This window comes from Seriola lalandi, unplaced genomic scaffold, assembly GCF_002814215.2.
Source record: "Seriola lalandi dorsalis isolate HSWRI2012SDOR001 ecotype SW California unplaced genomic scaffold, Sedor1 jcf7180002054901, whole genome shotgun sequence".
NCBI lineage: Eukaryota > Metazoa > Chordata > Actinopteri > Carangiformes > Carangidae > Seriola > Seriola lalandi.
Window position 1 is genome coordinate 4,957,860 of NW_019525453.1, and position 27,510 is coordinate 4,985,369.

Sequence of the window (27,510 nt, forward strand, 5' to 3'; positions counted from 1 at the left end):
AATCACAAAGTGAAGCTGTTAGAGAATATGTAACCAGAAGAGAATTGAATGTTCTTTTGGCAGAGAAAGATAAAAAAAAATAAAATAAAAAAAAAAAGCTAACACCTGTTCAGTGAACATTTCAAAGGCAGAAATCCACATTTCATTAGCTCCTGGCATACGGAATATGACAAACACAGCCACTTTCTTTTAGATGAATCGCAACATCCACAAAAGTGAACATAAAATGTGATAGAAAACAGCAGTGCACTGCAACTGCAGATTCTGTTCTTCAGCGTGATTACAATTTACTTAGTGTCCTGAAGCCAACTGCAATAGTTTGAAGTTAAAAATCTGCCTCGTTATAACTTCATTGTTTATGCAATAAACATCATTAATTTAAAACTGGTTGCACCGAACCAACTTGCACTTATATAGAAATATGTAAGAAATATTACCTGATCCCTTACAGAAAAATAAAATAAAAGTAGCAATACCACACCATCACTAAAGTAGTACTAAGTAGAAGTATATACTATATGGAGCAAAATGTACTTAAAGCATCAAAAAGAAAAGCACTTATAATGCAGAATGTTTTACAGTTATATTAATGGATTATCATTACTGCTGTAGATTATGTAAGAGACATTTCACTTTTACGTGTAGCTAGTTTTTTTTTTTTACTATTTGGAAGTTTAATCTATCCCAGTGCATCCATGTTTTGTATGTAAAAATGCAATTTGTTATGACTAACTATTGCTGTTAAAGAAATACAGTGGAGTAGATGTAAACAGTTCAGAAAGTCCAGGTACTTTCCACCACTGGTTGTTTGCAGACTGCTGTGTCAATGACTAATGTAACTGACAAAACAAACATTAGCTTGCTAACATGACGCATTAAATTAAACAATTAAAGGGCTCATATAAATTATGGTTGACAAATCTGACCTGACATTTGATGAAATGCTGATATGATATAAACTGCAAATATTTTGTTTAAATTTCACAACAACAAAAAAAACAACTAAGAATTAGTTAATAATTTAATCTAGGTTATCTTAATGAGATATTTTCCACTCTTTCCAAACTGAAAAAGTCTGAAACACACATTTCTCCAGCTATGCATTTACAAATAAAGCCTACATTTACTACATTGGTAGGTAAAATGTTTAATATATATATATATATATATATTTCCCCCTTTTGGAAGTTACAAGTAAGCTACAGTTTGTGCTGCTACACTGGCTTCCTGTTTATATCCGTGTTTAAGATATTTCCTATCCACAAATTAAACCCAGTAAGACATTTCACAAGTTTTAATGGTGCACAAAAGCTGAGTGGATCATTGTGAAGAAGGTTTACACACAAACTAAGTGATGGAGTTACAGCCCAAACCTGATGAATGCACATGGGTGAGATCACATTCTGAATCTTTCATGGTAGCTACTGGTTACACAACACACAAGGAGCAGGGAATAGCAGAGTAGCTGATTTCTTAGTGCCAAAGCCTCATTTCACCTCATTCCCTCTGGCCTGCCCCAGAAAGCCCTACAATTCTGCAATAACAAATTCACATTTTGACATTTGGGTTTTTTGAGAAAAATACCAATTTCCTGCTCAAAATACCAGAATGGAAACACCCTCTTGTGTTTCAGTTGAATACATGTGGTTAATTGTCATAGTGAATTAAGTTTGGGCCAGTGAGGGTTATTTAGCGGGCTAGAGGTTGCAAAGGCAACATTGGGATGTGGTCATGAGGAGGCAAAAAAAGTTGGACTTTGGTAGAACACAGGGATTTAGAGAAGGAACCCATTCTGGGATTTAGTTGTGCCATACACGTTGAATGAAAGAGTATCCTGGATTTTCCCCAGCCGAGCACTAAGCTGTGGTGGCTACGCTAAGATGTCTCAAGCTTCCCATATAGAAGTAAGAGGATAACTTGGAACGGTGTGGCGCAGCACAAATCTTTGACCCAGAATTACCAGTGTCTGACCCAAAAATAGATTTAGCTAGGCCCGTGTTTCTGGACAAACTCTCCCCTTAGATAGCTTGACGGCTCACGCCAGCACACAAAACTACTTTTAAACACAAGGAATGTCGAATCGTTCATCTGAGAAAACAGAAGTACAAACTTTCATTTCTTTGTTAAGGGATTTTTCTTTAAATGAAAAGGAGTGATCGCTCAAATCCAATGGCTCTTTTATTTTCAAAAAGCTTCACTTAAGTATTTACAGTTTGTGCAAAAACATTTAAAGGTTTCAAGGACTTTACATTGTAAGTTCAACCTCAAGGCACATACATGGAACAACATCAATATTTCATCATGAGAACAGAAATTTAACTTTGGTTCCTAAGAAAACGTCCTGGTGTGGATGGCTAATGTAACACTGCGAGGTGTCTCAATGGAGGAGCCAGAATGGCAAAGTATCCCGACACAGCTGTTTTACATGCACTGTAAATTTCCTGCCTACTTCCTCTAAACCAAATGAGAACCTTTCTGCCATGGTTGCTCATACTGTATCTCAACCACCACATGGGGTGATTGCCTGGGAAAAAAAGAGTACGTTAAAGTCCAAAACCTGGTGTGAAAAAAAGAAAAAAAAAAGGCTACTAAGCTAAATACAGTACATGCAAAAAACCTTGAATGAGTGTCACTGGCTAAGAGCTATTTGCCGTGAAGGTTTTGCCTACAGGAAGAAAAGATGACTTTTAAACGTATTCAGTTTCAACCTCTCGTTCATGTGTTTTTGTCTGAAGTGGATCTCAGTGATTAAACATAATTATTTCAATAGGAATCAATGAGCTTTAAGGGAAATTACTTCTCTGCACCCTGAAACAGTAATAAACTGACGCTAGCAGTCTGTAATACATTTTGTGTAATTCCATTGGTCACGGCGCTGCAGCCGCATTCTTTCATCAAGCAAGTAGAAAATTAAGAGTAATGTACGCTGCAAAGCTCCTTCCCCAGTCTTGGTTGAATCATTATCCGTGCACCTCTTAAAGTCTGGCACCATGGATGAACAGTCTCTCATTAGCTACTGTGTGTCATGCTTAGTGTTGTTCTCCCTGTTAATACTGTTATTGTTGCCGCCATGGCTGCAATCTGTTGGAGATATGTGCTTTCTGTTCTGCTGTCTCCTTGTGTCTCGTCTTCTCACTGCTCCTCCTCCTCCTCCTCCTCCTCCTCCTCCTCACTAGATAATCATTCAGTCCAGCATAAAAGGTAAGGCAAATATCTGTCTCCGTTACACATTCACAGACAGGGGAGATACTATATGTTGCAATAGTTTTGACCTGACTTGTCAGCATGTGTTCTAAAGATAGGGCTTTTTCATCTATAGCAAAAAAAAAAAAACAAAGTCTAAACAATATCTGATGTAAATGTTCAAGTGTTTCGGCGTGGGGTTTGGGGGGAGGGGTCATGGTCAGCTGGTGCAGCATGTAGCAAACCACACACATGATGAACTGTCGGTAGGTTATAGATGCTCAATCAGTCGGCTTCATGATTGTTAAGCAGGGTAGATCAAAGCGCAGGTCAGGGCAGCCTGGTGCATCTGTGAGTAGTGGGTGTGCTGATATGTGGATATTAGTAGAATAAAAAAAGTGGAGATGCTTTGATAACCACAGAGGATCTCAGTACTGATAAAACCCAACATGAAAAAATTCTATCCAAACAAGTCATGTAATAAAGTGTTTAGTCTTAAAACCTTCTTTTGCTTCAAACAAATGTTCATAATTTACTAGGGGAATGAGATCATTAATTTTGTTGCAATGCAAATGAATTTATTTTAGGATTTTTTTTTTCTCTTCAAGAAACAGTTTGACATTTTGCAAAAAAAAAAAAACCCAGACACATTCTCTGTCTTGCCAAGAGTTGAGAGAAAAGTGATTCCACTCTTATGTGTGTATGGTAAATATGAAGCTGTTAGCCATGAGACAGCTAGTTTAGCTAACCAGGCTCTGTCCAAAGGAAACAACATCTACCGACCAGCATTTTTAAAACTGACAAAGCCATACAAAAACCAAAGTGTAAAGCTGACACATGGTTTTACAGAGAGTTTTCTTACCCTTTAAAGCAGAGCCAGCCTAGCTGCTTCCTTCTATTTCCAGCCTTTATGCTAAGATACCTGGCTGGCTATATTAAGCATACAGACATGAGAGTGGTATCCATTTGCTCATCTTCTCAGTAAGAAAGTGAATGAAAGCATTAACTAAAAATGACAAACTATTGCTTTAAAAGTTTCCTGGATAACAGAGATTTTGTGTTTTTTTTTATATACTGCCATTTAAATAAATCCATCTCCAAAAACTGGGTGAAAAAAAATATGTCAGTTGTCTTATTAGAAACAAGATTTTAAGACATAAAATTACAGTTAAGACAGAAGATTTCACTAATTCACTGTTTGTTGGCTTGTTTAATCGTTTAAACGTCGGGGCTGAGGACGTCTCTGCATCCCTTTCAAATTAAAGTCCATGTGGTCGTGAGCTGAGCTATTGCTGGAATTACAGTAAGTGCAGTTACTTCTGAGATACTCCACGGTACCTCAAAAGTAGAGGTAAATCCTCTCAAGAGATAATCTCGACACTCTGGAATAACTCAAGTACAAGCCCTTACAAATCGTTTGACTGTAAATGTTCGGCCTTTGCTGCGTATGTCCCAGCAGCTGAAACCTGCACGCCTCACAAAGAGTTAACACACTCTCCTTCCCAGCGTGAGCTCCACGCAGCCAAGTGAAAATAAGGACTACATATTTTTCTCCCTTTTTTGGTCGAGGATTATGAAGAGAGGGGGGAAAAGAAAAAAGGGGGAGCGGAGGGGTCGGCGGTGGGAATTCTTTAAGCCTGGCCCCTCAAAATAAAATCTTGTCAAATCAAATAAAGTCTCCTTAAGAAGTGCATAATGAAGACCTCTCACTGGCACCTCACATGCAAAGAGCTGCCACCACGGCCCGTGAGCTGAAGGGCAGGAAAAGTGTTTTAATTGAGCCCATGCAGGGATCAAGAGGTGCAGGGACAGACAGGGAGACGGTGAGACGGAAAAGGAGAGAAAGGGACAGAAAAGACACCGAAAGCGAGGGGAGCGGGGTGAGGATCATCGCCGCGGAAACTAATGTCGCGAAGTGAGCAGGCGCATTATTCAGGTGCGCAAACGGTAAATGAGGGAGACGGCGTGGTAAACGTAGACAAAAGGATAAATGATGAGATGCGAGATGAGCTGCTCAGTCACGACTGTGGGCGGAGCGCGATCTTATTGTTGTAATTTCCTAATTTATCAAAAAAGCCTAATGAACGCTGGGACAAGGCTGAAATAAGTGGGTGTATAATTAGCATAATGTGTGTGTCTTCTCAAAATTCATCATGCTCTCAACACACACACACACACACACACACACACACACACAGAGGAGCAGAGACCTCCCGCCATGATAGACCACAGTGGTGAAAAATCCATACAATTTAGCCACCAAACACAGAAAAACACCGTTAGTTTTAAATGATTCCACATCGTCAGGTTGGTCGATGAGCAATAATACTCTAAAACAATGCTGCTTGGGCATGAGTAATGTCGTCTGGGTAATAGACTCCAGGGGAATGGTGGTGGTAAAGTGATCTCTCTGTCTTGCCCTCTGTTCCTCTGTCCCACACATGACGCTGAGGGAAACTGCCCCCTTGTGGCCTCACTCGCCAAAACAGGGAAAACAGGCAAAAAAAAAAAAAAAAAAAAAAGGCAAAAGAAGCAGAACAAATTAGGGAATTTCTTCCAAAAGGATCTGCATGTGTCAGCACATCCACGCGCCTCATTAGGGACAATAATCCTTTGTTGCTTTTCAGGCTCATGTTAATAATTGCACCTCATCACTACAGAAAACAAGTGTGGTGAAAATGACATATCCTTTTTTCCAGAGTTTTCCAAAAGCATCTCTTGACTAAGCCCACCTTTGTTCCACTGTAAACAACAGAACAAAGGTGCTTTTAGTGTTAAGGCACTTTTGGGAAATCTCAGCCAACGACATTCCCCCTACACAACCGGCCGCAATCCCTCGCACGTGATCACCACCTCTGTTCATTTCCTGCCTTGCTTCCATTAATAAGAAAGTGCACTTCAATTCTTTTTTTTACAACATGCCACCAGTGAAGCAGTGCTTTATTTCCACAGCGCTCTAATCAGCAGTGTTTGGATTTCCCCTGTGCTGTGTTGTCTTTACCACTGTTCTGTTGTACTGGGGAGTGTTTGCAGTGTGTCAAAAAAGGCCATATTTTTGCTTCTGTGGTTAGCAAAGGATCCCAGCCCTCTAAGCGCCCCAACGTTTCCAAGGCTGACAGCGTTCGTCAGAAGCTACACCCAGGGTGCCGTGATTGTACAAATCCATGTTCATGTACAGTACTGACCATTAAAACAACTTTCAAAACCCTGCTGAATATAAAAAAAGAAACACTTGTATCTCTTTTTCCTAAGAATAAAAAAGATAGCAGAGAATCCCACATTATTATCCACAGTATAAATTACATTGTAGACAGAACTTGGAAATATATATAGTACAGTTATATTTCACTAGAATTTTTATGTTTTTTGTTGTCTACACAAACAGTGTATGTGTGTGTATTTATGCTTGTATTGTGTCTGGTGTGTGTGTGTGTGTGTGTGTGTGTGTGTGTATGTGTATGTATAAATGCCGCTGTACTGTTTGCTGCTGCATCACGTGTGGCAGAACTCTGTACTGGGCACGTTGCTGCTCTTGCAGTAGGCTATACTGTTGTTACTGAGGTGACAGTCTCTAAATCCAATGCCCCCGTTGGGCGTGTAGATGGGCTGAATGCGGAAATCTCCCTTGAGCAGCTGCTCATTGTTCAGCGCCACTATCTGGAAACTGGTCTCAGTCATCTCCAGAATGGAGTTATCCTTCTTGGTTCCAGCCTCACAGTAGTCGTCTTTTCTCCTGCCCCGGTTGTATTTCCACTTTGTCGAAGACGACCGGCTCTTCCTGTGCATGTGCCAGCAGAACAAGCTGAGCAGCGTTACCAGGATGAGAAGAACTGCCCCACCTATGATCCCAGCCATGAGCAGTGTGGAGTTGATGCTCTCCTGAGGAGCTTGGTCTCTGCCGGGGGGCTTAGTAGACAAAGCAGGCTTGGTCCTGGCCTCGGAGCATATAGTATCCTCTCCGGGCCTGTAGGAGTTAAGGGTGTCCAGAACGTGCACGCAGATCCGATACACGGACCGGGGCTCCAGGTTGGTGAGGCTGATGTGCCGCCGGCCACCGCTCACCGTCCGCTCCCGCATTCCTTCGTTTATTTGGGTTTGGCCCCTTTTGACCCAAGTGACCTTGTAAGCTGTGACGGTGAAATAGGAATCCCAGCTCACCTCAATGTTGGTGGAGTTGACCACGTTGAAGGAGATCTGAAGGGGGTCCTCGTATGGAGGCAGGGGCCCAGGAGGGTTGTTATGGATTGGGGGTAAGGGAGGGGAGGGTGAGTCAAAGTAGTAAGGGATGGATGTGGTGATGACGGTGGAGATCATGGTGGTGACAGGGGTAGTGGTGGGCGGGGGAGGGGGTGTAGAGCGGAGGGTGGGCCAGGGCGGCTGATCGACATCAACCGGGCACTCGATAATATCCAGCGTGAGCTCTCTGATTGCCATGCCACGCACCTTGTCTGGACTCAGGCACACGAAGCCTCGGGCGTTGATGGAGGAAGGCAGAGACTTGAGCCACACCACCACCCACTTCACCGCACAGTCACAGCGCCACGGGTTATTGCGCACCATGAGATGCTTTAGGCTCGACAGGCCATCGAACACACCCTGTGTCAGAGTCTGAAGCTGGTTGCTTGAGATATCCAGTTTTTCCAGCCTGTTTAGGCCGGCGAAGGCGGCCACAGGGATCTGGTCGATCTGGTTCTCCTGCAGGCTGAGTTTGACCAGCGACTGGCTGGGCAGGAGGGGAGGGGGGAAGGTGAGCGAATTGCGGGCCAGGGCCAGCTCACGGAGGTTGACAAGGTCCTGGAAGGTCCCTGGCGCAATGCCCTCATCCGTCAGCAGGTTCCCGTCCAGCAGGAGGCGCTGCAGACGTGTCACATTCTGAAAGGCCTCCTCTGCAATGACAGCGATGCGGTTCTCATCCAACCGCAGCTCCTTCAGGTCCTCGGGAAGACCAATGGGAACGCTGCTTAAGTGGTTCTTGGTGAGGAAGAGGAGTTTGAGGCTTACTGCCTCCCTAAAGGCCCCTTCCTCCACCCCCACTGTGGAGATGGAGTTATCATCAAGGTGCAGCTCCTCTAATTGAGTCAGCTGGGCCAGGGCTGCCTTGGAGATCGTTTGGATATTGTTCTCCTGAAGATGCAGGACCCTGGTGTTTTTGGGCAGATTAACGGGGAACTCGTCCAGCTGGTTGCCGTAGAGAAAGACCGTCTCCACAGAGGCCAGATTGTGAAGTTCCATAGGGAAGCCAGCACTGTTGATCTGGTTGTTATGTAGGTAGAGGACCTTGTAGCCCTCCTCTATCCCCAGAGGCACTGATGTCAGGCTGCGTTCATTGCAGTACACAAACGATTTGTCACAACGACACTCTACCGGGCAAGAGGCACCCGGGCTGAATTGCATTTGGAGGCTTAGGATGACAGTCAACCAAAATTGCAAGAATGAAGCCCAATCTTTATTCCAAGGTCCAGCCAGAAACTCCATAGTGGAAAAGCAAAACGGGAAAATGGAAACCAACAATAAAAAAAACTGGGTTGGGAAAAAACAAATATGAAAATCAGAAAGGCAATGACGTAATATATCCACAAAAAACTAGACTCATGAAAAGTCCACCTAGGGGAGTTCAGAAATGATGCAGTTAGCTGGGAAAAGAGCAGGAAACCGTGGGAGTAATCCTGTAAATGCTAGTCCTCAGCTGAAGCGCGATGGTCTCATTAGTGGTGGCCAGTCCTCTGACTGACTCCATCCATGCTGAGACATCAGACCATAGCAGGACTCTTCACTCGTAGCTCCATGCAGCGCTCAGCCAGGGCCAATTTGAAGCCACACAGTAGAGAGCCACCACAGGCTCCACTCGCCTGTCCGTCACACACTGCTGGTCCCCGACCGGGGCAGAGTCCAAGGGGGGTGACATTTGGATCCAGAGACCTGTGGGAAAACAAAGAAATGCTAGATTAGTGTTTTCGAGGGTGGCCTGTTCTCGGAAAAAAAGGGCCTCTCTTTCCCCGTCTCCTCTGTCTCTTTATTTGACATACAAACATCCTCACACACACACACACACTGTCTTTCCCTCTCTCTCACTCTTTCCTTCTCTCCCAAACAGAAAGACAGTCACAAAACATACCGTTCACTGCCGATTTCACATTATGCGCTGGCTATTTAAAAAAAGAGTCAAACCATCTGATAAATATTCAGAACAGCTCTCTGCACATCCGGTTTCACAGACATAAAGGAGGCTTTTATCCCTTCCGCTCTATCAAAAGAGGGAATGGACCACTGCAAGGACACACACTCATAGATTCTCAGAGGTCCTGAGCAACATCAGTGTTTCTTAATGGAAAACATGCTAAAAAAGAGACAAGACTAATAAGACATCAGCTCTTTGTGTGGCAACGTGGGCGCATAAGATATTTCCTGGAGGAAGATAAAAAAAAAGAAAAAAACAGAACAGAGAACAAGTTACAACTGTCTTGTGGGCAGAGGTGCACGAGTAAACACGCAAGTGCTTACAGTAAACACAGCCGATTGTCTTGCTGGTGGCCCAAGGAGGAGTTCGTTATTACGTGCCGGCTTGAACACACCGCATCATCAAACTCAAAGATTTAAAGAGTGGAATTAGAAAACAAAGGAGGAGGCGGTCGAGGAACAGACACCCCTGCGTTATCAGCTCCTCCTCTCTCTAGAGCGACACACTCAAGATGTCAAATGAGATGGGATTGGAAAATAATTTAGTTCCTCCACCTGCGATAAATGATCAATACAAGTCCATTTTTCAGCGTGGAGAGGCTCGTAGTAAAGCACAAGGCCACTGGATTACAGTAGACCCCCCCCCCCCAATCCATTATTCCAAGTTTTATGATCCATCAAACATTTTTTCCCCTACCTCTTCCCCTACATGATTGAAAGATAGCGGTTGTCATCGGTAGCTTTTAGCTTAACTGAAGCTGGGAACGATGGGTGGAATGGAAGCGTGGATTAAGGTGTCCTGCAGGGTTTGCCAGGAGCAGGAGAAGCCAGTCAGCCACGTAATTCCAGAAAATACATCCAATTCTTGTTATTTCTAGTCCTTTTTCTTAAGCTAAATTTCAAATGTGTAATGTCAGGCAACCATGGCAGGCTATATTTTGTGAAGAAAAGAACAAGATACTAAATTAAGAAAGTTATTATAAAACAAAAATCTATCTACCTGCCTACCCTGTTTGTTGAGGAGATGGATCCTGCATGCATGGGCTCTTTGTGGCAGAGATGGAGAAACAATCCTTTGACACACATCTGTGATCTACTTTTCTAAATTGAAAGAGCTAAATTTAATCAAATAAGCTAAGGGGGGGGGGATAAGCAACCACATGAGGCAATAAAATGTGCTGCCACAGCAGCAGAATCAACAGCAGAAGGCAGTAGCATCAAGATTATTATTGCTGCATAAATAAATAAAAAAAATCACTGAGAATCCAAATAATAAGCGAACCTCAAAAAGAAGCACGATATCAAGTCGGTCTGCACTTGTCAGCACTGATAAACTGTGGACATGGATAGATCAAGGAGGGAAAACTGATGGAAAGACTTTTTTTTTTCCTCTTTTCTTTTGATTTAATTTCCAGCCGAGGGAGCACAGTTTCTCACCAGCAGATGAAGGCTGTGATATGTGGCCAGGACAATCCGATTAGAACTGGATTTAGCGACAGAAACGCAATTAAAAGTTTAAAATGGATAGGGTATTTAAGAGGCGATAAGAGGCGGATCAGGTATACTTCAAAGCCTGCCCAGTGAGCGGTGTTCATTTGAATGAATTATTTCAAAGGGGGGAATTGAAAACCGTGCAGTGCATTGAGAGTGAAAGCCCCTCTGAGAGAGAGAAAGAAAAAAAAAAAGTCAGGCTTGCTCCAAAATGTGGAGCGTTGCGCTTTGTGGTGCTGTATTCTTAAACAGGATGAAACGCCTATCTGATTAACCTACAAATAAACTGGCCAACAATTTTAATTCATCTTTAAAAGTCAGTGGGAATTGGAGAATCAGTGTCAGTTTATGACTGTTTTTGCCTGCAGACTGCTCGGGGCTGTAATAGATGAAAACATATTAGTAGATCTGACTTGTGTTAAGAAAAGGTGCATATTTTATATATATATTTAATATATATATGTGTGTATATATATATATATATATATAAAATCATCCTCATTTAATGAGAAAAGTAGTCGATTGATATACAACTTAGGCCTGAGCTAAACCTTGAATTTTTCCTTATTTCTCTCCAAGTCTGTCCAGGGTTATTAAGAAACATCCACTGTACCTTTGTCGAGCCTTTATCCATTACAAAACCCGTTACCGCGTTCAACTTTTCCCCTTTCTTCACGCCTCCGTTCAGGCGGTCCTGCTGTATGACCGTGCGTAAAGGTCCGCTCGGTAACGCTGATGCGATTCGGTTCCGATCAGCAGCGTGAACCCGGTGAGTCTACAGAACAGCATATTTGCCTGCATGGGTTCCCCCCCCCCTCCGGTTGTGTGCTGAGCGTCCGTCCGCACCGCTGTCCGCACTTTTTTTAATTTTCTTTTTTTGTGTTTTCCAGCTCCCGGGCGCTTCACAACGCAGCCCCACCGCTTGAACTCAACACCGTCTGCAGCGCATGAGGAGCGAAGAAAGCGGCGGCAGGGTGATCGCAGCGTCCACTTCTCCCCTTCCACACTCTGCCCGAACGCTGAGGACGCACTCGCACCCGAAGTGTCCGCTGCCTGTTCCGCCACGGGCCATGACGGCCAGCTGCGTCCGTCCTGCGCGCTCTTTAGTGGGGAGCTCAAACTTGCCTTTAGTGTCTGCGCAGCTCAGACCCGGACTCCCTGCGAGTTGTTTTCTTAGATGGATTCAGTTGATAGTGCTACGTGTGTGCTCTGCTCACCTCTCTCTCTCTCTCCTTCTCTCTCTCTCTCTCCCCTCCTGTCCCTCCTCCCCTCCTCAGAATAAAGAATGCATCTCCTCCAGCAGCTCCGTGATGGCTGTAAGCCACAGATCCTCCCTGCTGCCCTCACACTGCAGAAAATAGTTTGTCTCTCAACACACTTTGCCCGTGTATACATGCTATTTGCCGGGCCTGTTTTTTACCCCGCGACGACGTCTGAGCTTCCATTTGCATTTTAATCACAAAATCCAGCAGCAGCATTCTCGATGAAAAATCACCACAGGGCACATTCCTTTAATATCCCCAGAGTTAGTTACTGTGGGACTAGCTGGAGTCTATCCTCGGGGTCACAACGTGTCTATGAAGGGTTTTATCAGCTGTGGCCGTGTAGGAATATTCTTCAGCCTGCTGTAAGATTTTTTTTTTTAATGACCACTATAGCCCCATTTCTTTTCAGAAGGGTTTTCTCCTTTTTTAATTACTGCTGGTTAATTAGCCCCCAGTGAAAAGCACAATCTCATCTTCACTTCCCGTACGTTCTTCTAGTGATTTGAAGCATTTAGACACACGCTGACAGCCAAAGTAATTTCATCTGACTACACCGCTTCTACGCGCTAATACTGATTCAGCAGGGCACTGCTGCTCTGCCCACACACTTCAAGCCGCGCACACGCTCACCTCCGAGCGCGCGCGCACACACATTTGCCTGCATCTAGTTGTATCTATACTCTTCTCACATCTCCCTGAGCGCGCACACATTTTCTTTAACACAACTAAAAATACGCACGCTCAGTCAGACACACACACACACACACACACACACACACATATAGGAGATTACCACTGTCACCTCTGTCTCTCACAGGCACAAACCTTCTAAAAGTTTGTAAGAAAAAAAACATCCCAGTTGTACTCTTAGAAATAAAAACTTAATTCATAAACAATTAGAATGACACTCACTAGAGCCGTACCTCCTCCAACATTTTCTTCCTTTCTTCCACCTGATCCATGTGCATCATCCTGTACAAAGTCATAGTTCTCAATATCATACATTTTCTTTTGCATCAAGATCCAAACATTATTTTCAGAGAAACTGAGCAAAATGTTGAAAAATGCCCCCAAAACCTAACAATGTTAAGGAAAGTAATGAAAAAGTCCTGGATCCATCCCTCAGCCAGTCTGACACCAAAATGCAATGTGATCTTCCCCGGGCCCCTGTACCATCCCTCCGCCAAGTTTGGTGCCAATTGGTTCAGTATTCTTTTTGCATAAACTGACAAACAATCAAAAACACAATCCAACATGGCGGAAGTAATAAGTCAAAGCCTCACTCACTAAAACACTTGCGGTATTGCTCTTAGAATTTACTGTGTCTGGACTGAGAGTAGCTGAATATGGTAGCTAATGTTTGCTAATGTTTGCTAATGTTTGCGAACTTGCAACAGATACTGCTCCACATCTGACATGAAGTTACACGCTCTTACTCAATTCAAAATGAACTTTTACTTAGAAATCAGTGCATTTTTGGTGTTTGATGTTGTGACTTGTGTAATTGGTCAAAAATCAACAAAAAAGTATACATTTTTGTTTTGACTGTATTTATTTATAGTAGCGATAGCGCCAGTTCTCCAAGGAATTGAATTTGTATCGACTTACGTGCTGCGGCTAAAGCAACGAAGCCAGACTGACTAGCTTCCATTAGCTTGTTAGTTTCCCCTTCCCTAGTGAAACACAAACAAATGTTGAAACGTAATGGGACAGTCACCTGACAGTCGACATTAAGTGTGCTTGTTAAAAAGAGGTGAAAATGAATTATATCAGAGTTTGTAGCTATACAGGGCTATGACCTGCTCCAGTCAGTGCACCACAATAGTTGACGTTTCTGACTATCAAATGTCTGACAAATGTTGCCATGTCAAATGTTGCCATGGCAAATGCCCACGGGGACGCTTCAGCGCTGTTTCCCCAAAATATGTTCAAAAACAGTTTTATCCTGTTAAAATCTTGAAAACTACAGAATGTCTTGTACATGTTTTTTACATTATGTATTTGTACATATATTTATTTTATATACGTATTGCTATCGTTTATGCTTCCTCACACAGGAAAGGTGATATAAATTACTGACAAAGGAGAGGAGATTTCAAATTTCAGCTTGACCAAAGAAATACTAAAACCGTCATGTTCTGTGTTTACCATGTTAGTTTATAGCCAAAGCCAAAGGGTCATAAAGGCAGGCAGGAGTCACAGGAGATCCCGACAGGTCAGCAGGTGCACATCTGCCTTTGATCTCTACCTTCGGTTGCCAAATAGTTTTAATGTCGCTCTTTGACTCCCGGTGACCCGCTCGAACACACATAACTCAACCAAAACTCTCCGAACAAATTACGTAGCTCCTTTTAAATCACCAGCGTGGTTTTACCCAAATCGTGCCGTGCGCTGCGTGTGCCATCTGAGCCTTCTAATACGTCAACTCGCCGCGAGATGGTTTGGTTGTGCTCAGTGTTTGCCTTTCATGTTTAATTTCAGCTGCCACGTCCCCGAGATGGACGGCCGTTCCGAGGCCCAGTCCACAACATTTAATTCTGTCATAAATCAAGCTTCTGTGCACGGTATGAATTATTGATTGAGTGAATTTAGAGGAAACAGCCTATTTTTATTTTCTCCTTGATGGACATGTTTTGCAGTAGTGTACTCTGTTCCTGGTTGGCGCAGCATTGTGGAGTGTCTCCTTCTTTTTGGGGATAAAATGACAGACAATGAAATGGGCGCATGGGGGGGGGCTATAGGCAGATAAAGCCTTCATACTGCATGTTAATTTGATTTACTCATTGTTGTCAAGCAAAATAACTGAGCAGGAGTCACACGTAAAATAGCTGGAAACTATTGATTGCATTGAATCAAAAGTGACTTTAAAAATGAAGCTTAATTGAATTGATTTTAAGCCTTTGTAAGTGAAGAAGTAAAATATCTGTTATGTGCCTTCCTCTGGAGGTTTGGTGAGGACATACTGTACATATTAACGGTCTATATTGCATAAAGGCAGAGAAATATTTCTGTCTACACGCTCTCCTGAAGTGGAAATTCCCCTTCTCCGCCTTACCCAGAGACCTTCCCACAGTTTTTGGTGTGGCATATTTACTCTGCACGCTTGTGTACCTTGATAACTGCAGATACACATGACCCCAGAGCACATCAAAGCCTCCTCTGTCCATTCGCTCCTGTTCAGACCCCAAACAGAGCTAAAGGAGGGTAGAGGGGAGGGGGGGGGAGAAAAAAAAAAAGTCCACTCAGATATGCAGATATGTTTATCCCTTGGTTATATTCACTCCAGTCCCTGGAGACATCATTAGCTTATCACATTTCTCCCTGCATGAATTTACATCTGGACACTGAAAGGCACTTCAAAGGTGCCAACAACATCAGTGTTTAAAAACCTCCCCACAAGTATTGGCAAGATCTGTGAAAGAACTAACTGTGGGAAACCGCAGTAATATTGCAAATCGCCGAAGCCGTGATATAATCAGGCCCGTCGCTTGAGATTTCAGTGGCTTAAAGAAAAATATGCTGATTATGTTTAGAGTGGGCGATCAATGCGTTCATTAATTTCTAAGGCGATGTAATTATGTTTACCCCCGTCGATTATCAATCTACATGCATCTAATGTCACAGCATAGCTCCCAGAAGAGAACGCATTTCCACAGCTGAGGAAACGAGTCAGCCAACAGCACATACTGTATATTTTACTCAAGGAGTGAGCTGAGAGGAGGCGAGGGAGTCAGAGGATTGCACCAGCTCCTGAGCCCCTCTAGACCAAAATTCATTTTTTTCCTCTGCTTTTTTTTTTTTTTTTTTCACACTGCTGTCTCTACGCAAGCACAACATGACAGACAGACAATGAAATATACAATATACAGTCTATACAACAACACGCCATTGTAAGACTGTTATTTCATCATTTGCTATCTCCTACATAATGAAATATCAGTGTAATCGGATGGCAGAGTCGTGATAAACAACATTTCACCTCCCCACCTTCTCCTCCTTCTCAAAGCCGAACACCACCCACCCCCCCACCCCCCCTGACTGTCCCGTAAAACAACTCAATCCAGCACCGCATCCATCCATCTGAGCCTCCCTAATGTCATGTGGGGTGTTATATGTGGCATTTAAAATGTATAAAAGATTTATTTGTAAGGCTTGAAGTTGCTTTTATAAGAAGAGTAAAATGGTCTGTCGAGCTGTCAAAAGGCCAGCGACACTCAATCACAGTCGTTCCGTGAGTAGCAGCACGGGCAACGCGCTCTCACATGAGCATGTGAATTATAGGGGAGGCAAAGTGAATGCAGGGTCCTGACTGAATGCTGCCCTGTGCTAATGCCAGGCTGTAAAAACACTGACTTGACAACAAGCAAGCCCCTGTAGTTCTGCTGAGGGAGGGATGGGGTGAGAGAGAGAGAGAGAAGCAGGAGGAGGAGGGCAGAGGGAGATAGAGATAGAAGAAAAGAGATAGAGAGGTTTGAAATCACAAAAAAAAAAAAAGAAGAGGAAGAAGGAGAAGGAGAGAGGCAGTGTGGATCACTGCTGTTTTTGACATTTGGCTGCTCCGTCACCCTCGCCCCCCCGAGATTTAATACCTCGGACAACTGCTTAGCAATTGTTAATATATGTGGTGGCCATTTTGTGCTGACATGTGCTGCTCTCTGCTATGAAAAATAATACAGCTTTAAAGGCGCAATCTACCCTTACTGCAAGGTCTTACTTTATTTCGCACCGTCATTCTGGGATGTTGAGAGCGAGTATATTATCAAGTGTTAAGTGTTAAAGCCAGTTTGTGCTTTTCATTCATCATCTTTACATTTCGGTCTCAGAGCTATGTGACTTTATGAAAATAAAAATCTGGCGAAAAACCCAGAAAGTCGTTTAACAACACTTAGCGCTTCTTTGTTGTTCCAAAATCCTCAAAGACTCCTCTAACCGTGAGGATGAAAAATGACTCAGTCTGTTGCACAATAAAGATTCATGACGTTTTTCTTGAGTTGCCTCGTAAGTCTGTCGGATGTTCAGTTCACAGGTTTGGTCCAAACACAATTAGCTCATCAGCTACTGGATAGATTTAGCTGGAAATTTTTTACAGATGTTCAAGGCCCCCAGAAGATCAACCATGACGACATTGCCTGCTGTTTCCTCGAGCAACCAGCAGCCTAACATTTTTGTTTTTTAATTTCTTGAGAACTATTAGATTTAAACAAAACTTTGATTTACAACCAGATTAATTGCAAATGCTAAACTCCAATCCATTAGCATTCAGCTCTAAGCAACACATAGCCTCACTGCTAACATGGCTGTAGACTCTCAGATTGGATATTCCAGTCAGCACAGAGTACTCTGTGTGTACTCTGTGTGTACACAGAGTACACACAGAGTACTCTGACAGGGTAGTGTCGTCTCAAATCAACTTACGTACTTCTAGTGCACTACATGTTGCCATACTTGTCAGTGTAAATGCACTCGTGCACTCAAAACAGCAAACGTTAAGTACGGAAGTTCACGAATTCAGACGAAGCTTCGGTCATGTTCCTGATCTAAGTAAAGATATGGCAGCTGGATGGTAAATAGTAGCTCCTTGCTTAACATTCACGATGTGAGCCAAACAATAAAGAATTTACAGGCAGTTTCATTTGTATGGGATTAGGAAAAACACAGACACAACTTGGGAAGCAGGTAAAAACATTGATTTTATCTTGTAACCAGTGGACCATTTTTGACATGGTATGAAGACTGAGCATTCTGGAAATGCCTTCAGAACAATGGGAACTCTTCTTAAACAACCTCTTCAAAGAAAAATATTAAGTTTGAAAACTGTCAAAGTGAGGCATTAGAGGCACAAACTGGGGTTCGGTCGAGTGCTGTTGTTTACGCTTTCGATCAATATCATTTTCTATATTTCCAGGAGTGACATTTTACATTTTATTGGGACTAGATATGTGCGATGTAGACCTATATCTGTGAGGGAGGAGGAGGAGGGAAAAGTAAAAGAGTTGTCGTACCACGCCTGATTGTTCAAATCAGAGAAAAATGTCCTCAACATTTGTATATCAAACACAAATATGCAAATATGCGTCTACCTGTGTAATTATGCAAAACTAGAAAAGAAGCTGTTGAATTTTAATTCTGTTTAATTACTTCTGATATTTATAGCTTCATATTTTCATCTTAATCTTCACCGAGGCTTCGCCTGGAAAAAGTGCTGCGTCATCATGTTGTCTACAGCTGGTCAGATGCTTATGAGAAAAAGCTACAAAACGAGGCTGAAAACTGTGAAGTACTTAAAAGGTTTAAACGTGCGTGTTGTGAGAACCTTACGAATCCCCTGGTTTTTTTCACCTTATTTGGTGAGAATGTGCTGCTACACAGGATTTCCTTATCATTGTCATGCACGGCGCTGGATAACCAACACACAGCCGAAGTGAAAAATGACGCCGCTCTGACTTGGTAAAAAACAGCCGTGCTCTTTAGGAGAAGAAGTAAGAGGACCCGCGAGACAGAAACTTAGAGGAGATCATCAGAGACGGAGGAGAGAAGGAGAAAAATAGACAGATGCCAGGAAGGAGCAGGTCTTGGGGTCAGGCGAAAGATGGGCTTAATCCCACCTCCAATCCCTGCATCTTTTCTTTTGTTTGAAGTCACATCTGGGCTAAATTTCCCCTCCTGACTTGAGCTAAGAGGAAGTCTTCTGGGTGGGTGGAAGGGGGCTCAGGGCCGCTCCTGCCTCCCAGGCTAAACTGTACAAATACTGTAGATCTATGAGTCACTAAAGCAGGAACTGAACAAACATATATCCAGACCCTGATTCAGAGCTCATCATGGTGACTACTGCTATCAGTCATTCACACACACATGCGGGCAAAGGTATGTTTTGACTAAGATGAATCAATCCTGAAGAGGTCAGACGATAATCAGTTTGAATCTAAAAAATAAAACTATCGCACCAGCTCAGATACGACTGCGCATACATAGATGAAGGTGCAACACTGACTTAATTAAACACAGAGGTCACGACAGTCTTGCCATTAAGTATTGTAGAAACTACACATTATTCTGCTGATTACACTCACTTCTGAATAGGCTTTAGATCAGAGGTCCCCAACCTGGGGGTCAGTTTCCCCATGTGGGGTCGTGAGATGAATGTAAGAGGCCATGAGCGGGCCATCAGAAAATAATTACACAAAAGTATTTTTCTAAACCTTTTTTTAATCGTTACCTTTTTGTTATTTTCACTTTCTAGTTTTACCTCTTGGGGCCTGAAACATTTTCAAAATAAAACTGTAAGATGAGAAAATCCACCTCATTCACATACACTTGTTTCAGTTGTAATTGTATATTAATGTATCTGTATTATGATCATTTTGACCAATTAAATGACACCATAAACCTTTGATACATGTCTTCTGGAGTTGAGTAGTATTAAAGTCACACTCCACTGATTTTACAGAGTATCAGTTCATACGTTGTGAAGAGTAAAACAGCTGTATAATGTCGTCTGTGGCCACTGAAGGAGTTTTTCTCATGTAACCCTGATGATGTCATCAGGGTTTTCTCAGCTTAGGTCTGTTGTGTTTAATAGAAAGCCTGGGTTACATTGTTGAGGCATAGCATTTGAAAGACAGGGGTGTTCTAATGAATTATTGTATTGAATTGCATTGTGGGAATTGTAGGATCCACTGTTTTTTTGTTTGGCCCATGCTACAGGATAAAAGTTGTAATATCTAAGCCTTAGCTTTGATTCCAATCATTCTTTTTCAAAAATGTGTTTCTTGTAAGTCTCTCAGTTTTATGGAAATGTAAAACTAAATCACAAAGGTAGAAAGAGCTTGGAAACTACAACTAAACTATTTTGTTAAAACCACTGAATGACTTATTAGAACTTTAAAAACACAAGTATATACATGTTTTACCATGACGATAAAATGTGATTTATTTTAATTCAATATTAGATGTTGTAAATTGTATATTGTGTAAAATAAATATTACAATTATTCTGGCCAGTTTAATGGCACTTTAAAATTTATTTATAGCCATACTGAACCAAATCTATTTGATTGTGGTGGGGCGGCAGGAAAGGTATCCAAGCCCCTAAAGAAGTTCCTTCAATTACTATTTAGTCAAAAGAGGCTTGACAGATCAGTAAAAGTTTAAAACAGTGAACGTAGAGGCTATCAAGTGTTTCTCTTATTTGTTTGTTTTATTTCTAAGAATATTCCACATGCATTAAAGCTTCAGGTTCATTTTTTTATAGAGCCTTTGTTTTACATTTAAAAAAACAACAATTAGGTGGACAGGACAAATAAGAGAGAACAGATGATGTAAAGTAAACAAAGGCTGAGAAATGGGTGGTATAATAATAAGACTATAAAAAAAAACTCAAAAAAAGTTTGTCCCAACTTTGCAGCGTTCTGTCCGACAAGCCACCAGCTTGATTTGATCAGGACCTCACAGCTGTGGACAGCTGTTTAAAGCCTCTTCCTGTGCTTGAATGACAATCTGTGTTTATCTTCGGCTTTCCCCTCCAACTAATTAACTAAGCCCTGAAATACCAAAACACCACGGTCCCCTGAACCTTTTCCTCTCTGACAGCTCCTCCCTGCAGCTGATTTATTATTGCACAATTTCAAATTAGTGCTGAGTGGAGAATGTCTCACAGCAATTTACACACACATGACCTGAGACACTTATTAATTACTATATTTTAATCAGAGATAATTACAATATAGTGCATATAATGTAATTTCATATGGACCGATATAATTGTAAATCTTGCTTATTTACTAAACACTGAATACAATAAAGAGGAGATAATTATTATTATCGTCGTTTTTTAATTTAGTGACTTAGATTATCTAAAACACACACACACACACACACTCTGAAGATGAGGCATGGAGGTTGTTCATTTTCACTCTTCTTCTATACTCCTGTGTCTTCACTTTCAGATTAAATGCTATGCCAATCTCTATTCCTCGTGGAAAATTTTAATTGCCTGGGAAGCAAAGAGGCGTTTTAGCTCGCAGTTTGTCTGAAAGCATACATTGTAGTGGATGTTTGAAAGGCTTCTTATTATCTGTTTCAGCCCTCGCTTTGTCTTTTCAATGTGAAAAATCCCCCTGATGCATGAGGCAGGAATTTGGATAAATCCAGATTACATCAGAAGCCAGGTGAAACAGCTCACGAAACAGACGGATGAAAATATAATTATGCCGTCAGACACCGCTAAGCTACAGTGTTTAATCGTTTGCCATACTGATGCCATTGCTTGTCTTTTAACTATTAAGTGACGTAATTTCATATTCTTATCCTGTGTCTTAATGCGCGTTTCTTTTCCTCTGGTTAATTCATCATCATCAACATTTTTTTTTTTTTTCAATGTTATTTATTCTACAACAATCACTGTGTTGGCCTTGGCAAGCTCGACTGTAACTTAATGCATTACGACATTAAAGCCTGGCATGTGTTCATTTGCTCTTATTTTGGAATATTCCTCACAAGTTGAAATAAAACTTCTCACCACAACACACCCCGGAGATATGCAGATGCAGATGAGGCAGCTGGATTTTTTTATTTTATCCCCCCCCCCCATCATGCGTTGACAGCGTTAGTACTTTATCTTTTGTTTACAAGATCCTCCAGTGCTGCTCACCATGTCGTGAAAAACATAAATGAGATTTCGATAAATAGCATTTTTGCCCCATATGGTTTTGCTGAGGCAGTAGCCCCTTTAAAACAATCTGCGGTTCCATCTGGGCACTGTGGTTTTTGCCCCTCACCAGTGTGCCCCCCCCCCTTTGCTTTCACTTACTGCCGCAGCATGCCGCCCCAGTTTGAGAATAGTCTCACAAAACATCCTGAGGGTGCCTCTAGGTGGACGCCTACATGAGAATTACAGCTCCTCTCCGGGTGCTTCAGGGACGCCTGATGAATCAGAACGCCTTGTTCAGCCTTTATTGGCCTCATCTTTATGTTCCATGAAAAGGGAGAACAAAGAGGCTTGGAGAGGAAGAGAGGATGAGGAGAGGGAAGTCAGGGGGATGAGTTTGGTTGCGAGCAGCAATATAAGTCGTATCAGTTCAGAGGGATCTGTTTTCATTGCTCATCCCTCACCCAGCAGCAGCTCACTCTTCCTCTCTCGCTCAGGTGGCATGGGGCCCAACCCTGGCGCCTGCCACCCTGCCCAGATTAATTGAAGCATGCTGTTGTAAATGAATCGCATATGGCTAATATCTCCCCACTTTCCCCTCTCCAGCGCACGCTAGCTTCACCTATCCTCATTTGTTTTCTATTTTGGGAAGAGATGACTTCAATCATGCCTCTTTCCTTGTTTGGTTTTTTTTAAGGAAGTACAGCTCAACACAAAAGAGAAACAGGAAAGAGAGAGTGTAACGGTAGCCGTGGTCAGGTGTGGCTTTGAGTTCACTGTAAAATTCATGACTTTCCCTTTTGGTTTTTCATTTGTCTCTTTCCACAGTCCACTCTTTGCTCTTAACTTGGTACAAAGCAGATTAATTGCGCTGTCGTACAAAAGGTAGGAATAAGCCAGCGCACCTGTCCCTGATGCCACCTAGCATTAAGATGAATGCGTCATAGCTTTGGTCTTTATTAGTTATTTATAAGACCCACTGCCCAGAATAACAGCACTAAAAGAAGGAGACAGAGCGAACAGTCGCTAACGACGTTTTTGGCACCAACACCCACAAGGTAGAAATATATGAGAGTGATGAATGTTGATCAAAGTGACATTAACTACAATGTCAGGCCAGGCAGCTCCATCAGGTTGTCATGTCGACACAGCGTGGTTGCCATGAAAACATCATACATAGTTGGAAGCAGTGAAAGCAACACACATGAGGAAGATTTGTTTGTCGTAATGAATCTTGATATGATTTGTTGTAGCTCTTTAATGCTCCCACACAGAATACAGCCATGGAACAAGGTCTAGTTCTTCTAGGTGCCGAGAAACCAAACAACTGTCTTATTTCTCTTTCAGCTGACCACATTTTTGTAACTATGAGCATCATGTAAACATTTCAGATTTAGAAATACAGTTACACCTTCAGCAACCTTTATAGAGTTTTTTGAATTAAAGTGAGATTTTAAATGGCCCATCTTTCTTTATGCACAAGGGGAATGTGTAAAGAAATAAAACTATTGACATGCAATTCTAAAAGGGAAATAAAGGGAAAAAGTAAAAGTCATAATAACCATTACATTTTTTTGATTGTTTCTGCAAACTATTACTGATTGATTGATTTAAATAAGAAAATATATATTTTTATTAAGTTTCTAAAAACTTATCAGACTTTTCTTTCTTCTTCTTTTTTTTGGGGGGGGGGGTCTATCTTTTGGGGATCACGAATACCTGCACAAAATTTAATGGCAATCCATCCAACAGTTTTTCAGTCTCCACTAAAGTGGTGCAGCTACAGCTTGACGCTGCCATCCCTCAAGTAGTTTTACCTACAAGAACTCCACCATAAAGAAGCTAAGCTAACAGTTAGAATTTTCTGCCACTAACTTCCTGGAAGGACGCCACAGAAAAGGTAATTTCTCAGCAAGACATCACGACTCAAAATGTGCTCTTCCGAACGCATGAGGAGACCATTACGGAGAGAGGAGAGTGGACTTTGTACCACTCGTGAGAATACTTTGTTCCCGTCAAATGAGATTTTGGGCAACACAGGAGGCGTTTACAGGCTATGAGCTAATATCCAGTCCTGCCTCAAGACGTCTGATAGTTAACCAGAACGCAGCATTTCACAAAGCCGCAGTGCCCTGTTGGTCCCCTCTTATCGTTGACTGATCAGGGTGTACTCACTAACTTGGCAGAGCCCCTGATTGCATGGTTAGAAATCCAAGGGGTAGATGTATCAGGTTTGATATGAATATTATGTGGTTTGCCCATGGGGACAATTCCATTTGTAATATCTACCCCCTTCTTTGTCTCAGCCCTTTTGGATTTGTCACTTCGCATTTACTTTAAAGGTAAACCTTTTAAACAGTCGTAATAACGGGAAAGCATGCTTTGGTGGTGACACCGCTATGATTTGTATCAAAGCCATCTGGAAAATAAAAGTCCCCAGCTTGTCTTCTAAAAAGCGCGTTCGTGCTCTTTAAATCCCGCGTCTTGAATTTCCACATTACATCCTGTGTTGAGAGAGAGCAAGTTAGTAAATCAGTTCATGCAAATGTTCTATGTGATTGCACTTCAAATGGTTTGAGGATGATGACGTTAAAATTCGGATGCAGTAAACTAAACCCTCGTCTGTCTCCGTGGTTGTGTTCACCCCCGAACGCCCTCGCATTTCCTGATCTATGTACGAAAACAGATGGTAACAACACGGCTCTTTACGAGTGCTTTCTGGTGTGCCGTGGCCTCACATTTAAATGCTGACCTGTATTTTATTAAATACAGCCTTGATGTATATGATTAATTTCCACACTAAATGCTATGTTTTGGCTCCCAGCATGCACTGCCCACATGCATTTGTCACGCCAAGCCACTTGTTCGACCCACTGTTGTGATTAATTGTGCGGTTCTGCACAGATTTACTGTCATAGTCCCTTTGCTGTCAAAGAAGGGGAGCGGGCCGACCGGCTCTGAAGCTCACGCCCGGCGCTCGCAGTGGTCTGCAGCGGTTAAACACACGGACGGGACGCAGAGCGTGCAACACATGCTGGAGCAGTGGCGTTTGTAGGTGCTTACTCCGCACACTGAACCTCTTTGTTCTCCCGCCGACCTTCATCTAGACACTTTTATGTGACAACGAGGTGTGCCCCACAACAGCCGATTGGAGATGATGTCCCTACGCAGCCGCCAGGGGTGGTGATTATGACTGTCATAAAACAACCTCGGCTCCATCTCCCTGGTGTATAAGAGGAGGAAAACAATAGCTGGCACATGTGCAAAAAGAATGAAGACCAAGGGAATGGCAAAAATTCCCCCTCTTGTTATTTAAAACTGGTTAGAGCTAGCAGGTATTTCTCATGACTATCTGCTTTCCCCTGGGTATCGGGTATCTTCAGGGTGAGTCTCAAAATGCCTCAGAAACGTAGCTGGAATGCGGAGACTGCACATGGAAGCATTTTAGACGACTGCAGAGCAGGCGGCCACTAGAGAGATGTAAGACGAAACATTGCTCAATGTCCTCTTCAATGTATCTCTTGGAAAGAGAGTGTTAACACATGTTTCGTTCCTGGGCTATCTAGCCCTGTGTGTGTGCGTGTGTGTGTGTGCGTGTGTGTGTCTGGTGCTGCAGAATAGTAACTGCCGTGTCATAGCAGGGGTTGTATAGAAATACGCCCCTGGGAATTCAGCTCTGGCTCAGGACCAGCTCTACTGATACGTTAACAAGAAGAACTTGTTCTTATCAATGGGGTGCTTTATTCCTGCTGTACACACACACACACACACACACACACACACACACACACACACACACTGAAACATCAACAGACACACAGACTAGAGAAAGAGACAGAAACGCAAACATCAAACATTCCAATAAAATCACAGACAGACACACATCTACACACAATCGACTGACAGACAAGCACACACACACCCCCGAATGCAAACACACTCACTAACCAATAGACATGCACATAAACCAGTCTCAGAGACCAATAAACACACACAGATGCATAGAAAGACTCATACACACACACACACACACACACACACACACACACACACTGCCCACTTGTTATTATGCCTTGTAAGAGGAAACTGAATCTTTCAACCAGGAGGAATTATGCAAAAAAGACGGGAAAGGAAAGAGAAGGGGGGGTTGGAGGGGAGAGAGAGATGCGGGTGATCTGTGTATGTAGGTATGGGTGCGCGCCAGTGGTGTCACGGTAGGTGTGTTTACAGTTCCCCGTGTATTTAATTCAAAAGTAAAAAATACCAGGGGTGAAAGACACCACAGACTTTAGTTTTGATTAGACATAGTAATACCACAGCCAACATCAGTGATAATAATACTTTTTATAATAAGAAATGGCTCATGTACTGTGATGTAGGTAAAAAATAAAAATAAAAAAAAAGCATGTGCCATGAGGTGAATGCATTAATAATTGTAATTCTTAATCATTACCACTAAATAATTGGCAAGAATTAAGCATTTATTTTCACTATTCTCTTTTATCTACTCAATCCCATGCATGTTAAAACACAAGACTTAAACCTGCATTAACACTGGTCACTGCAGGGAAATGTGATCATGGGACTAACCTATAATCACTCTATAAAGTTGATATGGTGAACTACAACTTCAAGTGTTAGCAAACTGTTGCTTATTTGGACATCCAGCAGACATTAGCATTCGTTTAGAGTCCTGCTTCTGGCCACCTGGTCTAATGTACAGTCCAATATTCATTCATTCAATATTCAATATTCAGCATTCTCCCTTTAGCTCAGTTTGGCTTTCCATCAGCTCCTGAGTGATATATCTGGCTCTTTAGCTGCTAAATGCTCCATTACGTTCACCATCCAGTCGTTAACTGCATCTGCATGCCATTTGGTGCTGGAAAGGTTGTGCACATGGGGGATTATCGCAGATTTCTCACTGAAAACAGCTGCTGCCGGAAACAAGGCTTGAGGACAGCGGTGGTGAGACCAAAGCACAGTGGAGTTTTGCTGTTTGTAAAACCAAAACAAAGAGCTGAAAGAGGCCCAAACGTGTAGTGCAGCTTTAAGGTCGCAGGGTGGATTTTTTTTTTTTTTTTGGGTGGTGCTTACATTAGCCTGGGAGGAGGCAGTGAAAGACTCCTACAGATTACAATGAGAGATTGCGACATGATTGGCGATGTGCCACATTAAGAACAAATATCAGGCTATTTTTATACCTGTGTACAAGGTGTGTGATGGCCGGGATGATGGCTGATGGGAGTAACAGGAGTAAAAGCGGGACGAGACAGGAGCGCCGTCACCTCCTTGGCTGCTGCTCCCGCCGACTCCGGGGTGAAGCAGAGCAAACACAGTGCAGTGCCCAGTCATCCCTTCTCCTGCTAATCTCTCAATGTGGCCTACATAAATGAAAAGGCTTTTTGGCAGAATTCAATTACAAACAGCATTAGGTACTTGTCTCTTCTCTTTCTGTTTTTGTCCTTTGCTTTCCGCCTCTCATACTTCCTCTTCCACTGAAATTACACCCCTTCACTCATGCCAGCAAAAAAGGCCTTGGTTTTTCCAGCTCGGGCTGTGGCACACACACAGTACAAACACACACGAACACAAACACGCGTATACGGCGTGCGTAAAATAAAGCTCCCACTCTCATGTAGTGCCAAGACCAAGTGCCGCATTACTCACGCTCCCTGTCACGTAACTAAACAAAGAGCACAGGTCTGTGTGGAGGCAAGGTGTTAAGAGTCCCCCCCCCCGCCCCCC

General features: G+C 42.6%; 1 protein-coding gene across 2 annotated transcripts in view; it reads right to left on the reverse strand.

Moving 5' to 3' along the window:
* Nucleotides 1-2,160: 2,160 nt before the first annotated feature.
* flrt2 (fibronectin leucine rich transmembrane protein 2) overlaps nt 2,161-27,510 on the reverse strand; it is a 43,638-nt gene continuing 18,288 nt past the window's right edge. The window contains exons 1-2 of one of the 2 annotated variants that reach the window (XM_023430162.2): nt 11,465-12,088; nt 2,161-9,102 (exon numbers count right to left, since the gene is read on the reverse strand). In XM_023430162.2, the coding sequence (XP_023285930.1) occupies nt 6,676-8,658 (1,983 nt within the window). In that variant the 5' untranslated portion in view covers nt 8,659-9,102; nt 11,465-12,088 and the 3' untranslated portion in view covers nt 2,161-6,675. Of the gene's footprint in view, nt 9,103-11,464; nt 12,089-27,510 lie in introns of those variants that run through there. The other variant, XM_087180368.1, reaches the window with a different exon arrangement.